Here is a 27,868-nt window from a genome sequence, read left to right as displayed (position 1 = left end):
AGGGCCACACTTTCGGCACCCGATTTAAACAAAGTCTAAACTTTCAGATGATCATGAGTACCACCTAAAGAAGCCCGAACACCAATGGTATCACAGATGAATAATCTGCTTAAAGGGGCTAGATGCAAATTGGCCATTTTATACTCACTACTGCCACCTCAGGTCATACATGTAACTGCATCTTCTATATAAAGCTCATGCATGACGGCAATTCGGACAAATCGGACCGAAGTAACACCTTTTTTCGAGTGACCGTGCAGGATTTTAGAGGCAGTTGTGGTGAACAGGTCTGGGCTCATTCTACACATTAGGACATTGCTGGAACATGTAGGGGGGGAAATACATAATTTAACATTCTTAAACTCCATATAGTCCGTTTAAAGTGACTATACATTGTTTCATGGAGTGATGCTATAATATAATATAGCACAAAAGCGGCAATTAAAAGAAACACTTCATACTCAAGTTCATCATTTTGTCTTTTTTAATAAAAGATTCATCTTTTGTGTTGCTCTTTTTACACAGTTTAAGGCATCATGCACAAAAAAAATAAGCCATACTAGAGGCAGTACGCCTACCAAAATTAATTTCTAACATCTGAATAGTTGCTGTTAAAAATAAGTTTGTACAAATATGGCATGTAAGCTGGCATGTCAGTGAATCTCAAAGCAGAACATGACCTGCTTTCACAGTACTTGTAAACATGGCTTTGAGCAAATCAGGGCTGAGTTAAAGACAAGAAAAGGGAAAGCATGCTTAGACCTGGGGCTACATTTCCCTGAAAAGCATGCAACGCATCTTAAATCATATTTACAATGCTTTATTTTCCACTCAAATGAGATATCCTTATTCTAACTCGAACTAAAACTGAAGACATTAAAAGTATTTTTCAACATTAACAGACAGAAAGACAGTTGTGTCCATCATATAGGCCCGCCCCAGAGTCCCTCACTCACGGTGCATTCAGTTGTCCTAAAAACACTACAAGATTTTTAATACAATATTTCAAGTCTTCTCCAGATTCACTCCTGGATCAATCATTTTAGCTTCAAGAAGAGCCAGTACCACTGAATACAAAGGTACAAATGGGTCAGAGATTAGCGATAGTATAGAAAATCTTGCAGTGCTGACGATGGCAGACTTCTGGGAGGCGCCTGTAGCTTTGGCACAGGTGTGTCCAGTTGTGCTCTTTCTCCGGCGAACGGTGTGCGTTATACGATGTTGAAAACCATGGATAGATACTGTTCGTACGAAACCTGGATCCAGCCGTCCTGATCTGTGTCGTACTGTCTGAAAACGTCAGTCAACCTCTGCAGACAAGAAAGACAAGACGAGTTTTAAAGACTAACTTTTCACCAAAAACTAGATAATACCATCATATTTACCGCAGTGTTAATTTTGACAACATAATGGAATTTAGTCTTAGTCTTTTGACCAAAATGTAATTCAATTTTAGTCGAGATTTAGTAAAAAAAAAAAAATCTTTTAGTCAATTTTAGTCTAGTTTTGGTCAACTAAAATTGCAAGTAAATTTAGTCGACTAAATTTAAGACAAATTAGTCGACTTTGCATTTCTAATATTCATTAAAATCATATTTAATCAGGTCCTCTGCATCAAGGAGCTTGTCCCACATGAACAAAGCTCAGAGCTGTTCCTTTGGCAGTGAATTTACACGATGTGAGGCTCTTTCTGTCAATAGAAGTTTGGATGATTTTAGTCTCTCCTTTTCATTTTTAGTCATAGGTTTAGTCTCATGAAAAACTTTTAATTTGGTTTTAGTCCAATTTTGGTCTGCAAAAATCTCAGTTTGACTGAAATTGAGACTAAGTATTTTAGTCGACGAAATTAACACTGATTTAGCGGAAACTTTATATTTGAAAATGGTCTTGTTTTGACATTTTTTGTATTGGTATATTTTTATTTGTTTTAATTCAGAATCAGAATAGTTTTTATTGCCATTGTTTGTAAACAGGTTCACAAACTAGTAACTAGCAACATTAAACATAAAAAAATATAACACAGAGTTTAGATAAAAGTAACCTATGAACTTTAAACTATATGGCTTTAGGGGCATGCATAAGAATATTAAAATAAGTAAGATAAAGATTGGTCTTGGACACGGGATTTGACATTAGAAGAGGATTTTTCCAAACTTATGCAACCATATTGTACAAATAGGCTACGAACAAATCCCAGTTCCATCCTTGTGAATGCCACTTACAATAACATTATACTTAATAAAACTGCATCTTCACCAGTGTAGCAATTCTACTGCCAATAGTCGATCAATAATGTCAATCAATAATGGATCTAAGCTTATGTCAGTCCCATTTAGACCTAATGTAATCAACTCAACTCCTGTGTAAAGTCCAAGAACTTTTGAACTTTACACTTTTGAAGGTGATTATTACCTGTAGGACGATACAGCACTGGATGAAGTCGTCAAACGCCACCTGGCTCTTTCTCTGACGATCAAACTTCTCTATCAGTGTGCCGTAAAACTGGTCTGACAGACGGTAACCTGAAAAACAATGTCAGATAATTATAAGCAGATTTCATTTTTAGACTTGCTGGAACTATTGTAGCATTTGTTAAGCCCTGTAGCACTTTCTTAGACACTAAAAACTGTAGCAACACACAAAGTATCTGTTTATCAAAAATAGATTGAACAGCAAACTCACACAGCTTCTAAGAAAGGTTGGTAAAAACAACAAAGAGACAAATAGAGACAGTTTGTTGGGAAAAATCTGACTCACAGACTAAGTTTCCAAGTCAGGTGCCCTTCTGTATTCAGGTCTTAAATGAGATCAGGATCAAAGCGCACAGGCTTCATTAGGCTGTATTTGCAATAACAAGATGTCTCTGAATAATGAAATAAAAGGCTATGTACTTAAAGGTATCATTGCCAGTGTCTAAAATATGTTTGATGGATTTACCAACTCTTACCACCCGCCTTAACGTGTGTATTTTCTCCAGTTCGGCTTTACTCAAATCTAAAAGCTTCTAGGCTGGAGAGCTTACAGCCTATACATGCAGCTCTGTCTGTCGAGCTACAGTAGGATTTACTAAAGATCTGCTTCACTCCTCAGACTAAATTTACCCATCAAAGATGAAACAAAAAATCTTTCTCTGTAATATTTACAGTCAGTGTTTAAGTTGCTCAAGATGTTAGCATGCTACCGGGTAGCAACTGTCAACCATCGACAATTGATTCAATCTTCACATAAACGTGTGTCTCTAGGGACGTGTTTTTACTGTTATCTTCTTGAGCAATGATTACGAGTAAATAAACTGTCAATCAGTTGTCTTTTTTAATATCCTGAGTAGAGATATTGTTACATGTTGTAGTACTGCATAATTCTACTTTGGAATTAAAAATGGCTGCCACAACGACAAAAGTCACATGGCTGAAAGGCATGTATAAAGTAATGCCTCATTTGAAAGCTAAGACGTACAAAACTGATGCAAACAGATCTTTTTCCTTGTGTTGTTGGTACATTTTTCACGTTCCTCTTTTTCATCTTATTTTCTTATTTTTGCCACTTTCTTGTTGAGTTTTTGTCACTTTTTTGCCGCTTTTGTATTGCGTTTTTCGTGACCTTTCTGTTGCGTTTATCTAAAAAAGTGCTCTATTCAGAGGTTAAGAATATGCAGGAAAGTTGTGAAAGAAAAATGTATGAATTGTTAATACAAAGAAACTATATTAGGGCTGCAATGACCAACCATAAAGTGACTTGTTGACTATTATACTTAAAATTCAGAGATCACTAATTTGTGGTCTATATCTTAAATTATATTAAAAAAATGGCACAACAATAATAAACATGTTGAGATGTTATTTCTATAAACAGTACTCTATCTAAGTAAGCTATTTACTAAACTCAAAGGATCAAGATAATTGTTAAATTAGTCAAACAATAGAGAAGATGACTAGTCTGCTACAAAATAATAATCAGTTGCAGCCCCAGTATTAAACATGCGATCATTCTGAGAAGCACTCACTGCAGCAGAGCCCTCCACCACTGCACAGCACACCGATGTTAATATGTTAGCATACTTTGCTGCTCACCGAATCCGGTCAGAGCCTGCTTTAGCTCGTTCCGATCAATGAAACCGGAGTTGTCGCGGTCGTACGTCCTGAAGATGTTCTGCCAGTCCGTGATGTATTTCCACACACCGGCAAACTCGTTAAAGTTCACGCCACCTTTGTTTTCCCTGTCGAACATAGCTGGAAAACAAGAGAAGATGAGGAATGTCACTTACACACTACTTACCAAAGTTCAATTGTAATTTTTGTTCATTTTAGTGGACATATCACGCATGATTGTGCATTTTTCATGTTGGACAATTAAATGTGTGCATGGAAAAGGCACTTGATGAGTAAGGACTGCTCTGATCTTATATGGGGTCTGTAACTACTGTGCAACTGGCGGCTGGACTTTCTGACGGGGAGACCACAGGCTGTACAAGTCCTCCAGAACCATCACACTGAACACGGGGGCTCCCCAAGGCTGTGTGCTGACCCCACTCCTGTTCCCTCCGCTGACCCATGACTGCACTCCAAAGTACGACTCTCAAACCTCTTCATCAAGTTTGCAGACAACACAACAGAGAAGAGTCAAACTACAGGAGTGAGGTGAGCAGTCTGGCCACACAGAACAAACTCTCTCTAAATGTGGAGAAGACAAAAGAGATTGTGGTGGACTTTCGAAGAGCGCGGGTCCAGCATTGCTCCTCTAACAATCAACGGTGCTGCAGTGGAGAGGGTGACCAGCACTAAGTTCCTGGGTGTGCACATCACAGAGAAGCTCTCCTGGACCATGCACACTACATCACTGATTGACAAATAAAAAATCTTGAATCTTGAAGTACTGGCAATAACAGATGATGAAAACAGGATACAAGCCACTATTATTAGGTAAACGTCGTGACAAACACAATTGGAGTATGGACCAGCACAAAACGAGCGATGTTTTAAGGAGGAAACTTCCCAATTCTATCAATATTACACAACAAATCAGCAGAAGAAGAAGATCGCAAAATACTAACTCTTGGCCAATGCATATGTCACACTTAAAAGAGATTTCCCATCCATTTTTCTGACTTTGGGAGACATGCTCATGGCATTTAAGCAAGTCTGTAATGAAGACGGATGGACTAGCTTCCTGGAGGTAATCATGGCCTCAGACCTGAACTTAAACAGCCACATCAAAGCAATAACATCAGCAGCTTTTAACCATCTGAAAAACATTGCTAAGATCAGAGGAAGTATCAAAACCAGACTTAGAGTGGCTTATCCATGCATTTGTCTGCAGCAGGTTGGAGTACTATAACGGCCTGCTCACTGACAGCTGCAGTACATCCGGAACGCTGCTGCTCGAGTCCTGACAAGAACCAGGAAATACGACCATATTAGTCCAGTGCTCCGGTCTCCGCACTGGCTTCCTGTCACTCACATAGACAGCTCTTCTTGTCTACAAGTCTTTTCATGGTTTAGCACCAAAGTCTCTGACATGTTAGAGCCATATGAACCATCTCGGGCCCTGAGAACTTCAGGGAGGGGTCTCCTGGTGGTTCCCAGAGTCAAAAATAAACATAGTGAGCTGCGTTTCAGTTTCATGCAGCTAAAATCTGGAACAGTCTTCATGAGGATGTGAGACGTCAACTCTGACAATGTTCAAATCCAGGCTGAAAACAGTTCTTTCTGCCCGGGCATTTGAAAACTGAAAGTATTTTATCTACACACTTGCCTTTTATTGTAATTGATTCATTTTATGTTGATGTTTTATTGATTTTATCTGCTTTCTTGTAATTTCATGCAAATGTGAAGCGTTTGAATTGCCGTGTGTATGAATTGTGCTCTACAAAGTTTGGCTCAAAGGCAATGGCAAGTATTTCCTGCATTACTTTCCTCATCTACAACATTGGGTCATTCCTGCACTATTTTAACAAGAGTATTTCAGTCCTGACTCCCCGTTTTGTCAAGCAAAAGTAAAAGCTAATTCAAAGTCAACATTGAGTTGAAACTCGAGACAGAAATTCATTTTCATCTCTGAGGAGATCTGTTTCCGGCGCGTCCAACGGTCCATGAACGCGCCATGACAGCAGCGTATAAAGCAGAGGGCCCCTCCGTAAAAACTACTCTGTACTCCTCCATGTGATTCAATCCAATTACCCCCCAACAAAAGGGAGTGTTATCACAGGATATGCTTCTTGCCGAGGGACTATCAAACAATGGACTTAGTGGCACAGTGCAGTGGGAAAGGGAGGCTCTGGTATTAGGGGGATTAGCTCTGCAAGTTGCACAACAAAATGAAAACAAAATACTCAAGTGATACTGGGTTAAGAGTACATAACTATTCAAGATTATTAGAAATATGGCAGTAGTGTAAATAACCAGATGGGTTACAAAATGATGCATATATTTTGTGTTTTCTGTTTCACTTTTGTTTTATTATCTTCTCATTGAACAGGATTACTCACATGAGCGTAAATAAACAAAAAACAACCTTGGGAGTGTTTTAGCTAATGGACCAAACATAACATAGCCCGTGGAAAGATTAGAAAGTTAAAAGTTAATGCCCCAGGAGCTTCAAGCCACATTAGAAACTAATTTACAAGAAACAATACAATCAGTCTTGAGACAGCAGCACTACTGTATTTAGCATCACACTTTGTTTTGTCGACGTCTGACTTATACATCTCTTAAATATAGAGCCGTCACCCGTGACTCTATATTTACTTAAGTCACAGCTACATTTTTGTCTGTGTCCAATTGCCCACAAACCTAATAATTACATAATCCGGTTGTCATGGAGAGAAAACAAATAAACACGGCACACAAAAGTTGCGTCACTGTCAGCAGATACTTACAGATGATGGAGCGGACGGTCACAGGGTTAAAGGGAGTCCACGTGCCTGTGAGGGAAGAAAAAGAAACAATACATAAATGTAATGCAATTTGGTGGGACTAAAGGCACAGACTTGGGAAAATAAAGCATTAAATCGAACTTTCATATAGGGTTGGGGACTGTTAAACGATACCAGTTTGGGATCGAGAAAAAAGCTTTAGGTACTACTAGCATCGAAATAATAAAAGTATCGAAAGCAGGTATCGAAAAGAAATATAAAATCTTTATATTCAAGTTTTGATGCTGTTGGTCCTCAAAATTTGAAAGAAAAAAAAAGTGAAACACAAGTTCAAAAAATAATAATAATAAAGTGGAAAAAATTGGGGTAAATCAGGGGAAAAAATAGGAAAAAAGAGAGAAAAAAAAAAAAAGATAAAATTTGGGGAAAACAATTTTGGGGGAAAAAATGGCGGAACATTTTAGAAAAAACACAGAAAAAAAAGGAAAAAAAATGAGGGAAATTTAGAGGAAAATATGGAAAATTTGGAGAGAAAAAAAAGAAAACATTTTAACGTGATTTTTCTTCTTTTCTTCTCAAACAAATCATACAAATGCAAAAGAAATTAAATGGAAGAAAAAGGAATAAATTAACATCATTAATCTGATTTATGGTTATATATGGCAGATATTTTAGTATAGGTATCGACAAAAGCATTGTTCAGGTATCAGTATCGAAAACCAAGTACTGTTAAAATACTGGTATCGAGAAAAAATGTAACGATACCCAGTCCTACTCACGAACAAGTCAATAAAGCCACCATCAGGCCTGCAAACCATCTGATTCACGGTTTATCTCACACAAAACAGCAATTTTCTTTAGAGTTCACAGGACATCAGCTCACTACAGATGAGACGGGACAGAAACCTACAACCACGGAGGTCAGGTGGTCAGCCAACATTATAACATTATAAGGAGCTCTCATGTCTGAAGTGAATAATCAACCCTCTAAAAGCTTTGACAAATATCTTACAAATTAGTGTTTGATTGAAATGCTGCTCTGAATTAGCAACAAAACACAATAAAACCTGCTTCGATAGTCACTGGGACACTCAGGAGAGACATAAAACAAAACTCTCACTGGAGTTGTTTGATCAGCCGCAGCACGGTGAGATTAATCGCCTCTTCACGCTTAAACATCACAATTATGTCGACTGTTATTTTATCAAGCAAAGTTTGTTAAGCTTTGTTTTGTTTTTTTTTGTAGATGCCATGACATGTTATTTGTGGACAGATTGAGACAGATTTCCCTCTGGAGCCGAGCCCCTCGTATTTTCAATAGTTGAGTAAACAGAGCGAGCAGGCTGATAAAAGCATCCAAAGGCACGAATCACATTAGGGACGCAGCAAATGACAGATGAGCGCTCGCTTCTTTAATGGACAAGCTTTTATTAGACCATGATGCACTCAACATTTTTATTTTCGGACGGCAAAACTCTAAAGAGAGATGCGCTATTACATTGACTGTAATGTTCTTTCATACGCTAAATGTCTAAGAGTTTATAAACTGTATAGTGCGGTTAGTATCCAGCCCAGCTTTGGCTGAAACAACAACCCATATTGATCAGAAAAAACATCATCAACTCATCCATAATCAAACCTGCTTTGTCTTTAAGTAAGATATCTCCAAGCAGCAGTAATTTAGCTTCCTGTGGTTTAAAGTAAGAGAGAGACAATATATTGATTCACCAATATATCACGATATTTTGCCGGACGATACAATGCTTTTTATTCCGATACAGATACTTTTGATGACGTCATGCACATTACGGAGCAAAGTCATGCATATTAATGAGGCAGCAGGGCTCCACTGTTCTCAGGGTATAAAGCACATGAAAAGAAATGTAAACGATGAATAATATGTAGTAGGGCTGGGACAAAATATCGGATCGGACTTGGATCACAATACTTTGTGCTGCAATACCAAGTATCGATACTTTATCGGATAGGCCCCTGAGTATCGTGATATGTATCGGATCGTGACAAAAGTGGATCGTCCCAGCCCTATGTGATCGTGATGTATCGTAGGTTATTTTTGTAATTTTTGTAATATATTGATTATCGCAGTATTAGCGTATCGTAAGATTATCGTTATCGTAAGCCATGTATCGCGTATTGAATCGAATGGTACCCAGAGGTTCCCACCCCTAGTTAAAATGTGTACAAATCCTATATTTGCACTCCTTGATCAAGTAATACAATGAAAAATTTGGTTAAAAGTAGCATGTTTTTTTATCGTGAGGTATCGTAGGTTATTTTTGTGCAATGTATTGATTATCGCTGTATCACATTATCGCAGATCGGGGTATCGTGAGATAATCGTTATCGTAAGCCATGTATCGCGTATCGAATCGTAAGGTACCCAGAGGTTCCCAGCCCTAGTTGCATTCCTTGACCAAGTAATCCAATGAAAAATATCTTTGTATATTTATTGGCAAGATAATCATTAGAATATAAATCTGCAGCAAATGAAATATCTTTATTTTCTTTGGCCTTGTGGGACGCACTGAATCAAAGACACAATGTTCTAGCCCTGCTGCTTGTTCACTGATGTGGTGCACGTTTTACCTGGTGAGCCGTGAACGCACCGCGGGAGCAGGTGATTTGCATGCAGCGAGGACAGCGTAATTCTGATTCGTGCGAACTGCATCGGAGGCGTTTCCTGCATGCTAGATTAAACAAGAGGGAGTTTTCCACAACAGACCATTCGGTTTATGGAGGACTGTATATGTGACATTTAAGCGATGATGGAAAAAGGATAAAGCTTAACTGTTATTCACCCTTAACTCTTGCTCTAACTCACTCTCTGTCCCGTCTCCTCACCCCCCACATGCGCCTCCGCTCCCTCCCTCCCCGTCTCGTCCGTTTTACTGGCAGTTGGCCCCGGTACAGAGCGTGGAGTGTTCACGGGACAGAGAGTGTATTGTCCCAAAGAGCTGCTAGACTCACAAACAGGTCCTCCACCACACGGACCACCTCAGTCAAGTCTGGCCCACACCGGTGACCCCCGGGCTGCTCCCGCTGTGGTCGCTCTGTAAGGCTGTATGTATGCTGCTGATGGGAAAAGGTCACGCCGTGTTTCTCTAATGCAACGCCTTTGGTCAATGGCGGCCCAGTGTCAACACAGTGGTAACATTTAGGTGGTTTTGAAAGCGGGGCTGGGTGATCACTCAAAATCAATTGCTATTTGGAAACAGGTATAGCAAATGGCAAATGTTCTCTCTCCATGATCTTCTAACATATAAAACTCGTTAATAAACATGTTTTGATATGCAGGTAATCCTTTTCCCTTGTCCCTTTTTCTTACAAATCATCCAGCCCAATTTTGTATTCTTCAACGCTCCTTTTCGGCATGGAGCATTATGAAAAAGGAGGCCACAACTAATGCTATTTATTAACAATCGTGGGTGTGAGAGCGGAGAAAACATCTTGTGCAAGAAAATGTGTAATTACATTTCTCAAGCACGCTCTAAATCCAAGCAAGCCACCAATGATGTAAAAACAGATTAAATAGCATTTGGATTCAAAGGGTAAGGTAGTGAGTTTTGATTTAATTTTAGGAATCTACACAAGCATAAGGATTGCTCACTAGACAGAACTGAGAGATTTCTGGCCCATCTTGCTGTGAAGGTTATCTTGAGGTCATCCGGTGTGTGTGTGTGTGTGTGGATTTCTTTGCAGAACATCAACTGCTTCACAGATGGTGCTACGTGTAATGTTTGTGTCCAGAATGTTTTGGAATTTAATTAAAGAAGAACTAAGTAACTTGTTTACCTTAATAAATCCTTTTTGTAGTCCCTCTGGGGGTAATACATGTTAATGGGATGATTTGGGGGTCAGAAAACCAATATTGCAACTTTCCCTGCACTGGGTTGCAATACACACTAATAGAATCACGAAGCTAACAGGCTAACGGGCAAAGCTAACTGCGGGCTAGCTCCACTTAAACAGTATTTACAGCCAAGTTTGAGTGAAAAAAAATGTGCTCCATTGTGCAGTTGGATGTACAATATTCATCTCTACCTTTGTCTTTTCTGTCAGCGTAGTATTTACTCTCACGGATGAGTAAAAAAACATCCTACCACACTTGAAGTGGCGCTTATAGCCTCTAGGGGCATGAGTTACATAGTTCTGCTGTAAATATTATAAATATGTTCTTCCTTTTCCCCGTGAAATGGTCTCGTGAGCCACTGGCTGCAATAAAACCTCAAAGCAAGATCGATCCACCCCTAGGTCTCATAGTTGGCCCGATGCCTAAATGTCAAAATCAGATTTTTGTGGTAGGAAGCAGGAGGTGGTGCCTACATGCCACTGTAGTCTCTTAAAAGGCAACATTTAGTTGCAGCGATAACGGAAAACAGACGCACATTTTCAAAGATAAGGTTGATGATGCATTTTGTGAAAGTAATTGTCTGCTTGCAGGATAAATGGAGGAACGCGCTTTTCATTATGTGGGGCAGTGGAGCGCGTAAGCAGAGCAGTTGCCAATGTGTCGATATTATGAGCTCTCGGCCCGACACTGTAGAAATATAGATCCTGGCACCGGCCCCAGACTCAAAAAGAGCCCTCGGCCTAAAGTCCCCACATCCCAAGACGGGACCGGCCCATCAATAAATCAGCACCAAGGGCAAGTGAGGAAACGTCTAAAGACTCAAGCCACATGGTGAATAATAACATATTTTCTACCAATTCATGCACAGTCTCTTCCCTTTATAAAGTAAGCAAAAGTTCCCTTTATCCTGAATGCTCTTGGCTAAAACCTGCTTACTCCGGACAATTGTTAATGTGGAAATCTGCAGCGAGCGGCGAGGAAACAACACTGTGTGGGAAAGGCTCCAGCAATGTCATGTTCACTTCAGGTAAGAGTGAGTCTGAGGCCTTGGGTCAGCAAAAGAAATAAGTTGTTCGGGGTACAGTAAAAGCCCAGTGCAGATGTTAGTTTTTTGGCACTCATGACTTCATGACTTCATGACTTCCTATTTATCATGGGAACTATGGGGAAAATGCCAAAGGGAGATATAGGAAACTAATGATGAAAAGACAGTAAGTGATAGCCAGTTTAGCCAGAATTAAGGTAAGAAATCATATTGTATCTAATGTTTAAGAGGGGGTATTATGCTTTTTTTTAATCACATAGCACCATAGCACACTACAATGATGACGGAACCTTCTGTTGGTCTGTAAATGCAGTAAATTAGAAAAACTGCCTTGTATAAAATTGCTCTCTCAAAATGGCTGTAGTGAATGTCTTGAAATTAGGCCTCTGTCTTTTTAAGAACCTCTGACCCTTTCCGACACGCCCCCTCCACACGCTGTCTGTGGCATCAGTGGGGAGGGGGTTCTGCTGAGGGGCAGTGGTTGGTTACTCGGCTGGTGACGAAAGCTCGGAGGCGTCTCCAGGAGATGGGGGCGTTCCTAGGAGGACTCAGGCAAACCTATCCCTAAAATGGCTGCCATCAGAGTTTTTACAGATTACTCAAAAATACGTGAATGTGCAACACTTCAGGCATGTTTTTAATGAGGGAGTGACATAATAACATGATGTAAAGCTTGAAAAAGTCGATTTTGCATAATACCCCCCCTTTAAGCATGTAATACTAGTGTAAAATGAGTGTTGAGGTAATTCTTGGTAATCCACAACTAAACAACAAGCCTAGTCTCTAGCCAAACATGCAAAACTTACAAATAGTCCCGAGACGTCTAATTTGAAAAACAAATTCAACTGTCTCTGTCATTTCTCTGGCATTTCCGCTGTGTCACATGAAGCGGTCACAAACGGGTCTGAACAATCTCCGTAAAATATCCCATTCTGAATTTGCATAATTCAAAACACAACCAGCACCACTGGCATTTCGGAGAAGACTAAAATATATGAATGACTAATCTGCTGCAAGATTAGCAGGTTGCACACGTAATGAGTCCCCGTGGAGGCACAGCGTATTTTGTTCACAGCAAAGGACATTCAATTACCTAAATAATTGTAAGCTTTCGTATTGCATATTTCCATCCCACCGCCACGTCCACGACTGAAGAATGTTCCCTCAGCCATCTCGACCGGAGTTAACACAACACTACCGTTGTGGACGACAGCGTTGCTTTGTGGGAACCTGCTCTTTTTCCTCTTTGGCTCTCGTCCCGTGCAGCTCGCTCAGTCATGTCAGCAATTTCAGAGACTCCATTCTCAGCCACATTTAAATAAATAACAGGACGAGCATAAATCTGTGTGCGGGGGACGCACGGCGCGGGAGAGGGGGAAGAAGCTACTGCATATCAAACCCAGAAATGCATTGGACACGGCGGCAGAGGAGCTTTATCTGATAGTTACAACGCAGAGGTGAGGAAAAAGGCAGAGCAAATAGAACAGAAGTGGTAGAGGACAAAAGGACAAACTGCAGGCTCTGCGCTGGTGCCACAGTCACCGGAGAGAGGGGCGCAGAGGTAACAGGAGGAAAGCAGAGGAGAGGCAAACAAAAACATTGACTAAGGTCTAAGTATACAGTTGATTTCTGTAGTTTGTGAAAGAGATTGAGAGAAGTTGAATCTTTAAATCCATCGTACAACACAGTAATAGCATGGTAGCACAGTGAAAATCATAGGGATAACGGAGGATAACGCATTAAGCAGCCCCGTTTCCAATGCAAAGACAATAGTAGCCATTTACAGTTGTTATACTGGCTTAGAGTAATCCCAGCACCTTGAAAACAATAGGTGTGCGTCCTGTTTCCATGTAATTACCATCAGGCCTCAACACGAGCTCAACACTAGTAGATTTCGGACTAGTAACCGGTTTACTCTCACAATGGGCACTTCCCCCCGATGAGATGAACAAATCTATGAAAAATAAACGGCGTACAGCAATTCATGATCTAGTTATCTATATATTTTGTAGGGGCATCATGACTAGTTAATCCACAAATTTGCGTGTCATCATCGAGGATCTAAGAAATTGGGAATTGTGACGAGCTGCCAGCCATATATTACATAAAGTTGATTAATAGCGTATATGGAGAACAATGTCCTGGGACCAAGCCAATGATCGTGTCCGTGAGGGTCGCACCTCCACCTCAGCCTATCAGCACAGACCTCAGCCACACCTTCATAGCAGCCAATCATCGCCCTCGGTTCTGCTTTTAAAGGAATAGGCCACCGTTTTTACATACTAAGATATGCTCTTACCTCACTTTAGACGTGTTAATATATCCCCGTCTGGTCTTTGTCCGTGCGCTCTGCCAGGCAAACGGAGCACATACGCAGCCTCTCCCACATGTCATATAGCTCCAAAAAAGCTCACGATAGAAGCTACCAAGCTCTTCCACGTGTTCCCTATTTAAATAAAGTTACGTGAAGTGTTTTCATGCAAAGTATATTTACCCAGAAATGTAGCATGTCGATTTTATAAGCAAATAAAAAGGGGGACTATATTGTGAGGCGTAATGATACGAGGAGTAAAACGTCCGCGCAGTAACTCCTAAAGGTTATTGACGGAAGTGAGCGGGGGAAGTCTTTAGGAGTTACTACGCGGACGCTGTGCTCCTCGTATCATTACGCCTCACAATATAGTCCCCCTTTTTATTTGCTTATAAAATCGACATGCTACATTTCTGGGTAAATATACTTCGCATGAAAACACTTCACGTAACTTTATTTAAATAGGGAACACGTGGAAGAGCTTGGTAGCTTCTATTGTGAGCTTTTTTGGAGCTATGTGACATGTGGGAGAGGCTGCGTATGTGCTCCGTTTGCGTGACAGAGCGCGCGGACAAAGACCAAACGGGGATATATTAACACGACTAAAGTGAGCTAAGAACATATCTTAGTATGTAAAAACGGTGGGCTATTCCTTTAAGCTTCTGGCATTCACGGTTCGTTCGTTCGCTTCCCAGAGCTGTGCTGCGACCTACCTCCACCCCGTCCCACCTCCACCCTGTCTCCACCTCTTCCTGCTCTCCCTGCAGGATCCTTTTCAGACCTCCTGTACCACCACCAGCATCCAGAGACACATCTCCAACTCTAACCTGCCCATCCATACTAAATTTAATTCATATATCTGATGTCTACTGCTAAGGACTGATCGCCAAAAATATACATATGTCAATAAACCTTTCTAATCGTTGCTTTTGTCTGTTTGAGTCTATCCAAGTTGAACTGAATTTGACCCATTTATTGAAACACCATTTATTTGACCCTTTTCATTCTCCCTTTCCTTTGTATTATTGTATCATTTTATTAAATGTGCTACAAATAACCACCGATAGGTATATTTGTATTTATTTTCTCAAACTATATACAATTTATTCATACTTGCTTCATTCTTGCTTCAAAATAGGATTAGATTTGATGTAAAACCATACTAATGTTCTGTAGATTAATTCAATTGCAATATTTCTATTAAACGTAAGCATTACTTTAACAATGCGTGTGAAACTTTACAAACTGGGTTGAGAGTTTGAGCAAGGGCAGCCAATCTCCTACAGAGTTCAGTTCAAGCTGCTCAGGGAGTTTCATTTTCCCCAAACAATTTTTCAAGAGCAATCTTTGGGGTCACATCAAAGTCTCTGATCAGTTGTACAATTTGCCACCTTTCCCCAGCCGTCGAAAGCAAAGAAAAGAGACCCGAGATAAAATGTCAAGAACGGCGCGACATTTCACTGGATGGCGGCAGCATCATTACAAATACATTTCGTCAGCCATACCACAATAAACTTTAAAAGAACAGGATAAGTGATGTATTTGAGTTTTTCCAGGTACCGGATTTATGCTAATGATCCATTTAATAAGGCGATGGAAACAGGCAGCACTTACTTCAGAGAGAGAAGATGGGCAAAAAACAAACAAAAAACAAGATATCGTAAAGATGCAGAGATATAGAAAGCAACGCGTCAGGAAAAACCTCTTGGACTTAATCATTTTGAAATGTGTGGGTGTAAGCAAAGCCATATGGAACCAGCTAAAAGCAACAGCTAGAAAGTTTAGAAGCTCAGGGTGTGAGAACAAAGAGCGATTCTGGGGAACATTAATAGCTATAATACGGTATTTACCACCACCAAGCTAATTATTTCAGCTCTGGTGCTACTTCTGGTTTCGCTCATTATATTGCAGACGCCAGAAGCAGAATTACTCTAACCACTCCAGGTAGGTTTTCTGATCCGGGACAAACATTACGACATGGTTAAACACTCAAAAGTCTTGGACCGTTTAGTGTGTTTCCTTTCAAGCACGAGCGAAAGAAGTGACCAGGGTTTAACGCAACAATATAAGAAGACGAGCCTCCGGAGGAAACGGCATAATCAGTGTGGGATGATGTTGTTGACTGGAAAGCACAAACCGCCCCTGTGTTCCCTCTTGACACGCTCTGCGCTGCTCTCTGCTCTGTCCCAAAAGGAGGAGCGTGAGGAGGCAGGCAAAAAGGTGCAAAATAAATGTCCCGTTCGCAGGTCAATAAAGCTTTCACAGGCGGGAGAAATGGCAGCGCGGCGGGTAGTGGCTTTAGCGAGCGGACCGCAGTGTTGTTCTGCTCCATTGGCTCTGTTTCATATCACGCCGGGTTTAATGAAGTGGCCAAGACAAGAGCGCGCAAACCTGCCACAACAAGCTCTTTCCTGAGGAGCAGAAAGGCGAGGGGAAAAGCTACTGAAGCATATTTATTATTCAAACGTGCTGTAAGGGAGTTATTTGGGGTAACGCAGCGATGTAGGTCTTCGCAGGTAGGTTCATATTTCTACTATATCTCACACAGACTCTTTACTTTCATAAAGTAATAAAATCAAGCACTGGCATCTCAGTTATACGGTATCTCCTAATAACCATTTCTCACATTGTGCAAAGGCTGTTTTACTGATTTCTTATTGGTTGGTTAAATAGTGAAGGAATATAAAAAAGTAGAACTGCCTCTCAATAGCTAAATGTATTGGCTGATTTATGGCGACGTGTAAACAAGCAGCAACCTCCCTTTCTTGGTACAGATGCGTTTTTTGCCTTTTTCTGCGAACTGCATTGTTTTATTGGATGCTTCTGTACGTCTTTGCCATATTTTTGTGAGGTTCAATGTTTGTTTTTTACTGCAAAGAGTCCATAATGGTCCTGAAAAAAGCAGCATTTTAAAAGTGGCACCAAGAGCCCCTCACACCTGCAGCACAGTGGAGGAGTCACAAGAGGTGCTACAGGAAACAAACAAAAAAAGGACAGACAAGGAGGTATTCAACTGGTACAAAACGCAGCAGCTCGTCTCCTCTCCAACATCACCCCAGTCCTCCGCTCTCTCCGCTGGCTCCCGGTGGCGTTTAGGGTGGAGTTTAAGGTCCTGATGTTTGTGTTCAAGGCCATCAATGGTCTGGCCCCGGACTACGTCGCCGAATTAGTAACGGTCTACGAACCAGCCAGAACTCTGTGCTCCTTTGAACACACCTCCCTCGGCACTCCCAGGGTCAAATACAAAAAAGTTTGGAGGCCGGTCATTTGCTGCCCAAGGCCCAAAGCTGTGGAACGCACTTCCGGTACAGCTTCGAAACATCACTGAGTTGAGTGTTTTTAAAATCACAGTTGAAGACACATCTTTTCAGAAAAGCATTCGATACATAGCCACTGACTCGAATGCCGTTTTTATGTGTGTTTGTATTTATTGATGTCTATTGTGATGTCTGATTGATTGTTTGTTTGTTGTTCCCCCGTAGGGAAATTTGTCATCTGCATTTAACCCATCCTTCGATGCCGCTGGGGCAACCCGTAAGGAGCAGTGGTCGACGGCAGTGCCACCCCATCTCCATGATGTGGAGCCAGGCTGATGGTCAGAATCACCTGGCTGGAGGATTCACCTATTGCACATGTTTTTAGTGGTAGGGGAAACCGGAGTACCCGGAGGAAACCTACGCAGACACGGGGAGAACATGCAAACTCCACACCGTCCTGGTGGGAATTGAACCCGGGGCCTTCTAGCTGTGAAGCGGAGGCGCTAACCGCTGCGCTACCGTGCCGCCCTGATTGATTGATCTGGGCAAGACTCACAGCTAAGCCACACATGCCTTCTATCCCTACTATTGCTCTGGCTAATGGATGTTCACTGGAGAATAAAGCAGATTAACTGCCAAGCTTTTCACAGAAGGTGGTGAAAGACTGTTGTGGAGTGAAGGGAGCTGTGCAGGAGGAAGAGGAAGGAGGAGGTGCTGACCAGTGCAGGACACCACGCTCTGAAACAGGGACAAACCAAGGAGGTGCTGCACCGTGCGCCTGCATCAGAGGATCAGCCAGGTTTCCCCTACCTCCAAAACCATGCTGGTCAGGTTGGCGCAGCTCAGGACTAACACATTTCGTTGTACGGTTGTCCAATGACAAATAAAGCACTTACTTACTTTTAATCTAACTAATTTTGAACTGGGAACCTTCTAGTTCAAGGTTAAATACTCAGTATGGAAGTATAAGCTATGAACTCTTCAGAATTGTAATCTTATTGTAACAGGGAAAGCACTGAAAACATCAGGGTACAGTCGACTGATAATTATCCACGATTCAATTACTTTTGCATATTCCTACACATATCAAACAAACAGCGCCGACACATTTAGAGGAGACACCGGGTGGCAAGAATACTAAATACTACCATACCCTTTCACACTGTAGCAGTTATCTTTCTACATAATCACATCCATTTCCTTCATGTTATCAGTCCTACACCCTTTAATGTCGATTAGACGCCTCGCAGCACGTCCACGCTCACAGACTCGACTCATCAGTATGCCGAGCCAAAGCCACTGCGTCGTTTGATAAGTGCTTTCTCTCTGCAGCGGCTTTCCACATTTTACTCTGAGCCCCCCAAAAAAAGGAGGATTTATCTGCTCTGAAGTCTGTGCACAGCTGTCCGAGTGTTTCAGAGCGTTTTTCAGCCGTAAACTGGAGGGGAACTCGTTATAAATTAATGGGAAGGCAAAAGTTATCGGCTGCTGCAATCTCCAAAAGCTAAAAATTACCTCGTCATAAATCTTACAGTGTTTAAAGCAAGGTCGAGAAGTCGGGACTATGTGTAAACTCATTTGTAACTCCTGTGACTGTATTTGAAGTTCGAATCCCATTTGGTCCTGGTTTTGATCTGTCCATGTTTAGGTCTAGTCCTGGTTTAGGTTCTTGCTCCTACTTTAAACCTGGCTTAAATCTGAACGTCTGGTGTAGACTGAAGTAATAAGCCCGGGTTTCGTTATTAATCATGTTTTAGAACTAATTTGACCTACATTTGGGCTCAGCCATTCATTACTCTATGTCAAAAAATAAAACTTATATTAATGGGCGTCCTAAATTTTGGGGTTATAATATTTTGTGACCTATATGTCCCTCTGTGTAGAGTGACCACCGTTACACCTTTATCCCCTGGTCCCACCCATTTAGATAATGCCCCATTTTTTCATAGTCAGATTTGCAAAGAGAATGGCAAAATATAGCTCAGAGTCATTAAAGGAATTTTGCCAAAATGAAGGCCTTAAATGTCACTGAAAAGCATTACAGTTGCTTCAAGCTGGCATTAAATCTACATTTCTTCATCTTATTTGCCATAAATTCACAAAAACACAAAAAGTATGGTTCGAAGCACATTCAGTTGCATGTTTTGTTGTTTATTTTGTCCATTTTACATGATTATTTTGCCCAAGTTGTTGAATAGCCTCACTTTACTCCATTTCTCTGTTAAATCTGATCTTTTGAAATGATAAATGCATAGATTTGCTGCATTTAAGACATTAACAAAACTAGAGGTCGACCAATATATCGGCCAGTCGATATATTGGGCCGATATATGGCGATTTACACTATCGGGCGATCTACTGCCGATATAAGCAGATATCTCTGAAAGTGATAGAGAAGTCGGGGTTTTAAAACGAGTCTTCCCATGACTTCATCAGGGGAACCATTGCAATGAAAATTGGTTAGCTACAACTAAAGTTAGTTAGTTTCACTAAACCTCAGTCAATATGGACATGCTGCATGTCATTTTGAAGCAGAGATTCTAGAGAATTCAATTTCTGTGTTTTAACCTCGATAATTGTATTTTGGATTGCTGCGCAAAATGCTGTGGCTAGCAATAGTATGATAATGCTAATGGCAGGATGCTAATGCTTACTGCAACTAATCAAAGCTGGGACAGAAAATATGACTAAATCACCTAAAGTTGAGGATTTGCGATCCATTTCTAGTTGTATGTGTGATTGTGTTATTGTGTGTTTGGGCCAAAATTGCAAAAGAAACGCTTCAACGCTGATGAAAATTAAATCTAAGTCAGAATTTCAAATGTCTGTCCCACCGCATCAAATGACTTGTCCCAATTTCACTAATATTTGAGGTGGTCCCCCAACCTGCGCGTCTCACTGCATTGCTTGACACTTTAAGTATTTGAGGCAGTCTTGTTTTGGCTCATTGACAAGCATTCACAACACAACGGTCCTGGTTCGATCCCTGTGCGAAGTGGGCTCTCTGTGTGGAGTTTGCACATGTAAGTGGGTAAGCATACACAACACCTCCAGCAGCTAGGCAGATCTGAAGATGGGTCCTCGGGCACTGCGCTGTGGCACAGGTCGGCCCAGAGGCATTGAAGGATGGTCAAACGCAGAGGCAAAATGAGGATTATAAAGTACACCTTCACCTCAAATTCAAATATGTTCCTAGCTGTATCTTGGTCTGAGCAATCCCCAGTTCTCGGCCTCAACACGGACAACGGCGTGTACCATTACTATTCTACACTGCTCTCGGATTGCCCGCTGAATCACAAGTGTCCTCCTTTTCTCCCTACTGCGCGCAGACCAGGAGTGAGCCTTAATCCCGTTTGAACCACCCTCCGCCCGAGCTCCACAAGATTAAGACCAATTTCACTTCCATCACAGCGGCTGAAATCCCAAGTTTACGAACGTGTGGGGCGTTTCAAGTCAATTCTAACCTCTTTCTTTTTCTCCACACAAAGACACAACAGCCCCGATGAATCACCTTTGAGTTCAACTTATAATGGTGAAGGTTCTCAACAAAGAACTAAAGGGATTTTCTCAAACCCTTTTAAGTACGTCTGAGGTGCAATGTCACCGTCAGAGGCGGAAAGTCATGAAACTAATGTACCTGAAGTGTTGTAATAGCAGCAGCAGCACTTTTTATGTTCTCACTGGTATTTTTTGGGCTAGTATCTTAAAAAAACATAGTAGCAGAAGAAGCAACAGCCGTAGTAGTAGGTTTCACAGTGTTTTCAGACACTCTGATACTACTTCCCACACAGTCATGCTCTGTTAGTAAAAACACTGATTATCTTCAAGCTTTGACTTTGAAAAACTATTACAAAAAAAAAACATTTCATAGTGACCTTGAACATTTTTTTTTTTAACATTCATAAAAATGTGAGTCTGTAGTAATTTCCATTCACACTAGTCCATGATACAGAAAGATATGCTTACTTCCTAATCCCGCTGCAAGTCCAACTTTTCCCAATACTTTTACTCTATACTATACTAGTATTTGTTTGAAGCAACAGACTTCTACTTGAGTACAGATGTGGAGTTCATTACCCTCATCGTAAGTTCACAAAGTCAGTACTTTCAGGATCGCACTTAATATTTCTAGTCTGTCCATTGACAAAAGACTGGGCTAATAGACTGAAAATTCATCCATCAGCAGTGTGTCATTGCATCGACCATTTTTAGCAAGTACAAGTGGAGTCTTCATTAATAATTGTGCACAGGCTATCAATCACTGTCAGAGTGAGTATGAGGCGTCCTGTGAAGTGCACTACTGTTTTTGGTTCAGATCTGGTAGTTAAAAGTGAAACTCTGCAGTCTGTTGGTAAATGAGTCTCTATGTGAGCATAAAAGAGAATGGCAATGCGGTGATATGAAATATTCTCTTTTTGCAACGTTGCTCAGGGTTATATCATCCATAAATTGGATCGATGCATTATTCCTGCACTTCTTTAACTAGATACAGACGGCAACGTGTCAGACAAAGGGCCGTGGGGGAAGAAACTCTCTCATGGGAATCACAGTTTTTCACAGTTTTCAGCCATTTTGTGGCAGACTATAACATATTTATGACACACACATAAAGTCAAACCAATATCGGGTCCATATGGATGTTTATTCACAGCAATTGGCACGTGTCGCTTAAGTTAGCATATGTAGCATGAAGCTAACGTTAGATTCCTTAGCATTGCCAATTTTTTAAGTGTTTATGGGCTGTTTAACAACTTTGCTCTCAGTAGAAAAATATATTCATAATTCCGCATTCGTTAAAGTAGTGGTGGACAAATGGGAGAACGTTTTTTTGTTTCAATGCTTTGTTTTCCCCCTCTGTCAGTATCTTTAAAACATTTCTTGATAAATGTTAAGTTGCAGTTTGTGGCTGTATGTCTTGCTTTGTGAATTGATTGGGAAATGAGTGTCTCTAATGTGGACACGAAAGATTAAAAATGTTTAGATTAAGAGGAATAGCTGTAAAACATTGGGTTGAAGATGTGGGCGTTCACTATATATTACTATATGATTATATTAAAATACGTTTCCACTGAGTCAGATGGTGTAACATTAGAAAACCTGCTAACCCTAGAGTTTAGACCAGAGGTTCTCAACTGGTGATGCTTCACCCCACATAAAAATATTAATTTCAACCTTGATTTAAAATAATATGACCATTTTTAGTGAAATTTATATCAAAACGAAGGATTTCTTTGCCAAGTTCAGTTGATTTAAGGCCTATTCAAACTTAGACGCATAAGACACAATAACTTTTTTTTGCCTTGTAACCATGGAAACATTTTGTAACTTCACTTCCCTGGTTATAAGGCATAAATGACTTTATTTTGTTCTTGCAGCTCTTGTGTAAGAATAAAGTTCTTGCGTCTTATGAATAACAAATGAGCCTTTAGGCATTGATCATAAATCTTCCTATCATCATTTTTTTTTTTAAACTATCAATATTCTGGTTTGGAGAAGGCCCGCGACCCACTTTTGGGTCCTGTTCCACCAGTCGAGAATCACTTTAGACTTCTACAAACATTTTCTGAACTGCATGGGATTATGGTTTAGCAGTTCATCCTTCAGTCTTATCTAAATTGTTGTTATCGCTCATAAATGTGTCCGTGAACCAAATCTTAAATTTTGAACCATATATCGCAAATTTTCAGCCACTAATACATAGTGTGCATTCCCAATATGGTCCAGCCCACATAGACACAGCATAAACAGAGCGACAGAAAAGTGATATGCATAAGGAGGCGTGTTATGTAAAAGAGAACTAGGCATTAGCGCGAGGGTCAGGACACTTGAAGGCTGGGGTTAAACGTTACTAAAAAGAAGAAAGAGGCGGTCGGAAGTGATACGCACCATTCGATAGGGCCTGCTGAAGCTCTGAGTCTGATATCACCCCGCTGCGGTCCTTGTCAACCCTGGGGACAGAAAGCAAAAAAGATTAGATCCCACTTCACACACTGCCGCACTCTCCGGGTACACAATAGCTCTGCGGGCACTCGACACTCGCCGCTTGCAACTTAAAGCCACCGCGCATACGTTCAGGTTTCAAAACACCACAGGGGAATGAATGGGGAGGCAATGAGTGGAAATTTGTAGGCTCAATGCTCCCGCGGGACAAACTCTGTGTGTGAGGTTTGATCTCGAGACAGCCAAGTGTAACTAATGTGGGCAATGAAGGCGCCCGTCAGGTGTCCGCTTACGGGTGCTTCAGCCTAGCGTAGTAAAGTTTTAGACCCCCTTAATTCTTAGTTTAATCAAGAACTAAGTGAATATTTGTGCAACTTAATTTCAAAACTAATCACGATTGACAAGAATTAAGATTGAGGTAGTAACTTGGGAAAATCAAATCATCAAATATGTTCTCAAGGTAGAAAGAGGATATCATGTAATGTTCATTTTGAGAATAGAAATACTAGCACTGTGAGAGAACTAAAAACACATTCTTTCCAATTGAAGATATAAAAGTAAGTGACACCCTTGTATTGTAATTTGTCTGGCTCTACCGGCTACTGTTTACCGACGGCAAATGAGGAAGTTATAGAGCTATAAACATAATGCTTCCCTGTTTAATTGGCAGGTGCTATGCTATTTGAGTACAGAAAGAGATACAGTATGCTGCGTTCCCATTCAAACAGGTTTTGCACTTCTTTGTAAAGCCTTAACAACCTGTAAGATTTCCATGAGTTTCCAGCATTTTGTGTATCCTGCTCACTACTTTGTCAAAACCGAACATAACGGGTCTGACCGTGATTGTAGCTCGGTCAAAAAAACCTCCCGTGACTCAGTTGTTCCTTAGCAACAGCTCCGGCCCGACCTGTCCGCATAACACACAAACACAGAGCGAAATTCCTGTACAGAGAAAACAGGAGGGAGGGGCGATGCTCGGGTTAGGGATTCCCCCTAACGCTTGAAAAATGCGAGGCCAAACCGGCGCCGACTCTGTGGCCTTCCTCTGTGGACGGTTGTGCGTCTGTCAATGCCGGTAAGCTTGACTTTCCCCCGTAGTAAAACAAACACAGAGACGCGGAGGTTAACTGGCTGTTTGCGCTCCCTGGGTTGAGAAAACATCGCTGGCATAAGGAGAGCTTTATTGCTAAAAAGGTGGGAAGTTGTATCGTCAGCAAGAGCACCCAGCCTTTACCAAACATTGATTGATTAGCCCGAAATGCACGCACAGTGTCGCCTTTTTTCCCCCCTCGCAGCCCTGTACATCTAAAAGGTAGAGTTAGGTGAGGTGTTGCGATTGAAAATTAGACTGTGTTGTAAGCTCGCGGCAAACTGTTAACCATCTGGATATTCACGCTTCGAAGACAGAACAAGCCTGCAGTCCAATAGGGAGGAAGCGTGCTATACAAAAGCATATGTGCCCCATTCAATTCATTTTTTTTTTTTCCCCCATGTTTCACTGTTTCCAATGAGCAAGGAGGCTGGAAAGCCCAAAGTCCGCCTCAACTTTCCACATAAACACGCCCTTCTGACGTCATCAAGGCTTAGCTACAGACTTCAATCCACTGCATAGATCGTACGACCACACTGAAAGGCACACATTGTTTTTTACATGGCAACAATCTGATCTTCACGTGGAAGTCCTATCTTGCTCCAAAAGGGCAAGGTGCCAACATGTTTGTCATACCAACTGTCAAAAAGTGACTGCCTTATGAATTATTTAGTGTCCAGCAATAAAAAAGGCAGACTGGGAGACAGCTTCGTGCTGGAGGAGCTACTATTTTACAACCGATGTAATGGCCCAGACGTAAAATAGGTAAAAATCTGTAATTGAACGGGGAAAATGGAAGACACTTTGATAGCGAGCCAGTTCTCGGATGAAGTCTCCAATAAAGACAACGGATATTTTCCAGACAATTCCTTCATATAAAAGATGTTCACAAATTTGCCATATTAACCTTATTACAAGAGATGGGCAAAATATTGTCTACCAGCTGCTACTATAAATGGCAATAAGTGATTTGTCTGCATCTCTGTACAGTACTTTATTGTAAAGTTAGTCTGTCTTTTGAGCAATACATTAACCTGAACATTTCCTAATGGTTTTGTCCACCACTACATAAGACATTTAACTTTCTGCCAGTTTTGGTTTCATGTGGATAGGCACAGTAATTACACAGAATACGTCTGTGAAATTAACGCTCCCTATGTTAGATGATGTGGTGTGGAAAAGGGGAAATGTTCTAAAATCATAGAGAGGAAGCACAGGAGAACTGGATCGAAACAAATCAGTTTTCTGAGCGTGATGGTGACTCATAGGTCAGAAGGTGTACGTAGGTGTGTGCGTGCTTGCCAGGCCCGTAAGCGGCTCTATATGCTCTATTGACTTGGAGATCACATGACCGAAGGGAATTCCAGCACTGCCCTGTCAGATTGAGTCCGAGAGGCGTTGGACAAGCAGCCACTCATGAAAGTCACACCGTTTGTCCTACATCCCTGTGCCTGCTGACCGCTTCTATTTCTGAGAGGGATGCACACACACACACACAAAAAGGAAACCCTATTAATGTACAGCGGAGAGAGGTTTTGCTCCCACACATAAATAATTCGCGAGGGCGTTTCAAAGCTTGCGATGAAGCCCGGGGCAGTTCAACGTTGTGAGAAAGCAAAGCAGTGGGGAAAAATCCTCTGCAGTATTACATAACGCCTATAGCTTACTTACAATCACCACCACCGGGCAAAACATATCAGTGGTCTCTCCCCCCCCTATTGCCTATAGTGCTGTGACTGATGACTTTGACTGTGAGAAGGCATGACTGCAGCCACCACTCATGTTGTGCCAAGCTTGGGCTGTCGGCTGCATGGGGCTTCACCAAATCATGATCATTGAAACACCAGGTGAAGCTTTATATCCACAGTAATGGATCACAAAATCACTGAGGTCTTACATTTGACAGAGATTTCTAAAACAAAAAAAATCAGCTCGTCAGGCTCTTCATAATTGTGTTAATTTTCAGCCTCGATTTGGTTTTGATGTGCTGATTTAACACACTCTGATGAGGAAAACTAAGTGGTGCTTAATTGTAATGGGATGCGGGGCCAGTGAGTGGAAATGGTTTAGCAAACAAGCCACACAAATCATCAGGCATTTGCTATATTTTCACACTTCCGGCAGTCCTACTTCCTAATGTATGTATAAGGTGTATCCTTATGTATATATAAGGCGGGAGAGAATGGACGTGGCCCTAAAGTTTCAATGATTCTCCTCTACTCTGCTTAGATTCATTCATGCTTGGAAACTAATCTTCTTTTTTATTATAGGCAAAAATGCATTCAATTCACTGAGGAATAATCCAGCTAGTAAGTAAATGTCTGCATGTGAACGTGTACTAAATCATGAGTAGGCAAGTAGTAGGCTAATTATATGCGTATCAACACGCATGTAGTGGTTTGTAGTACAGTACGAGTAGCCTATGTTGAGCAAGAGCATTTCCAGGAAGCCCTGACACTGATTGTGACACTTTACTCTTGACAAATTACTGATTTCACTACAAAGTGCAAAGATCTAGTTCGAGATAGTGCCTCGATTGTCAACAGCAAGAACTAAGGCGGGCTGTGCGATGATTAAAAGCGTGTGTTCTTGTGTCTCCGGTGCAAAATGACAGGCACAGTAATGAAGCGAAAGAAGAAACAGCAGCACTCACCTCTGGAAGATATTCCACAGAAAGCCCTGGTCGGCCGGTTGGTTGATGTGGGGCGGAGGTCGGTACGGACTGTGATACGCCATGTTTTAAAGGGAGTAGCTTCCTAAAATGTGCAAATACCTAAGAGCAATGCGCTGTCTTCAACCTGTCAGCTCGCCTCTCCTTCTCGCCCCGCTGTAGTCGATTCCTCTGCGCTGCTGCCTTCGCTCTCGGACGGTCTCCTCATGCCTCCGCCTCTCCCTTCAGTTCAGAGAGGGGCGTGGTCAAAGCCATTCGCGACTTCCTTAAAGAGGGTGACGTCGCGTTTTCCGTTGCCATGTCTAAAAATAACGTTAAGTTCCGTAAATCATTACTACAAAAAATTAGTAACATTTGGTTTGAATTATATTTTTTTTTCCTCCCACTTTTCCCCGTGTTTAACCTCTTAACCCCCGCATGAACCGAGCACATTTTCTCCAGTTTGGCTTTGCCCAAATCTAAAGGTTTCTTGAAAAAAAAGTGTCAAAATAGCGACAAAAATCCGTCAAAAATGTAATAAAAAATTACTAAAAATGACCAAAAAAGTGACAAAAATTATGAAAAAGTGACAAAAATGTGACAAAAAAATTATGAAAAACTGACCAAAAAAGTGATTAAAAAAAAAAAAAGATGACCAAAAAAAAGTGACAAAAAATTATGAAAACGTAACTAAAAGTGATGAAAAAATTACAAAAATGTGATGAAAATGTGATGGAAAAAAAAGAGAAAAAGTGACAGAAATGTGATGGAAAAATGACGAAATAGTGATGAAAAATGACCAAAAAAAGGGACAAAAAATTATGAAAACGTGA

General features: G+C 41.1%; 1 protein-coding gene across 2 annotated transcripts; it reads right to left on the bottom strand.

Annotated features, from left to right (window-relative positions):
• Positions 1 to 494: 494 nt before the first annotated feature.
• On the bottom strand, positions 495 to 27,289 carry pdcd6 (programmed cell death 6). Of its 2 annotated transcripts, none has more exons than XM_079576441.1 (6): positions 27,039 to 27,289; positions 23,242 to 23,303; positions 6,875 to 6,919; positions 4,059 to 4,229; positions 2,413 to 2,522; positions 495 to 1,310 (listed from the first exon to the last, which is right to left on the bottom strand). In XM_079576441.1, exons 1-6 carry the CDS (start codon positions 27,119 to 27,121, stop codon positions 1,212 to 1,214), a joined length of 570 nt encoding a protein of 189 aa, XP_079432567.1. In that variant the 5' UTR covers positions 27,122 to 27,289; the 3' UTR covers positions 495 to 1,211. The 2 variants fall into 2 exon arrangements, with proteins under 2 accessions (XP_079432567.1, XP_079432568.1); XM_079576442.1 differs by having other exon boundaries at positions 497 to 1,310; positions 4,071 to 4,229; positions 27,039 to 27,286.
• Positions 27,290 to 27,868: the final 579 nt, after the last annotated feature.

The sequence above is a fragment of the Gobius niger genome (genome assembly GCF_951799975.1).
Source record: "Gobius niger genome assembly, chromosome: 18".
NCBI classification, from domain to species: domain Eukaryota; kingdom Metazoa; phylum Chordata; class Actinopteri; order Gobiiformes; family Gobiidae; genus Gobius; species Gobius niger.
The sequence above is the reverse complement of the archived record's forward strand: the minus strand, read 5'-3'. Positions and strand labels throughout refer to the sequence as shown.

Bases quoted from the DNA above. Each gene is read 5' to 3' on its own strand.
- pdcd6 (XM_079576441.1), bottom strand. From the start codon at position 27,121: ATGGCGTATCACAGTCCGTACCGACCTCCGCCCCACATCAACCAACCG. The intron at 23,304-27,038 runs GTGAGTGCTGCT...TTCTGTCCCCAG, and splicing joins CTGTGGAATATCTTCCAGAG to GGTTGACAAGGACCGCAGCG. The intron at 2,523-4,058 runs GTATGCTAACAT...ATTGTTTTTCAG, and splicing joins CGGATTCGGTGAGCAGCAAA to GTTACCGTCTGTCAGACCAG.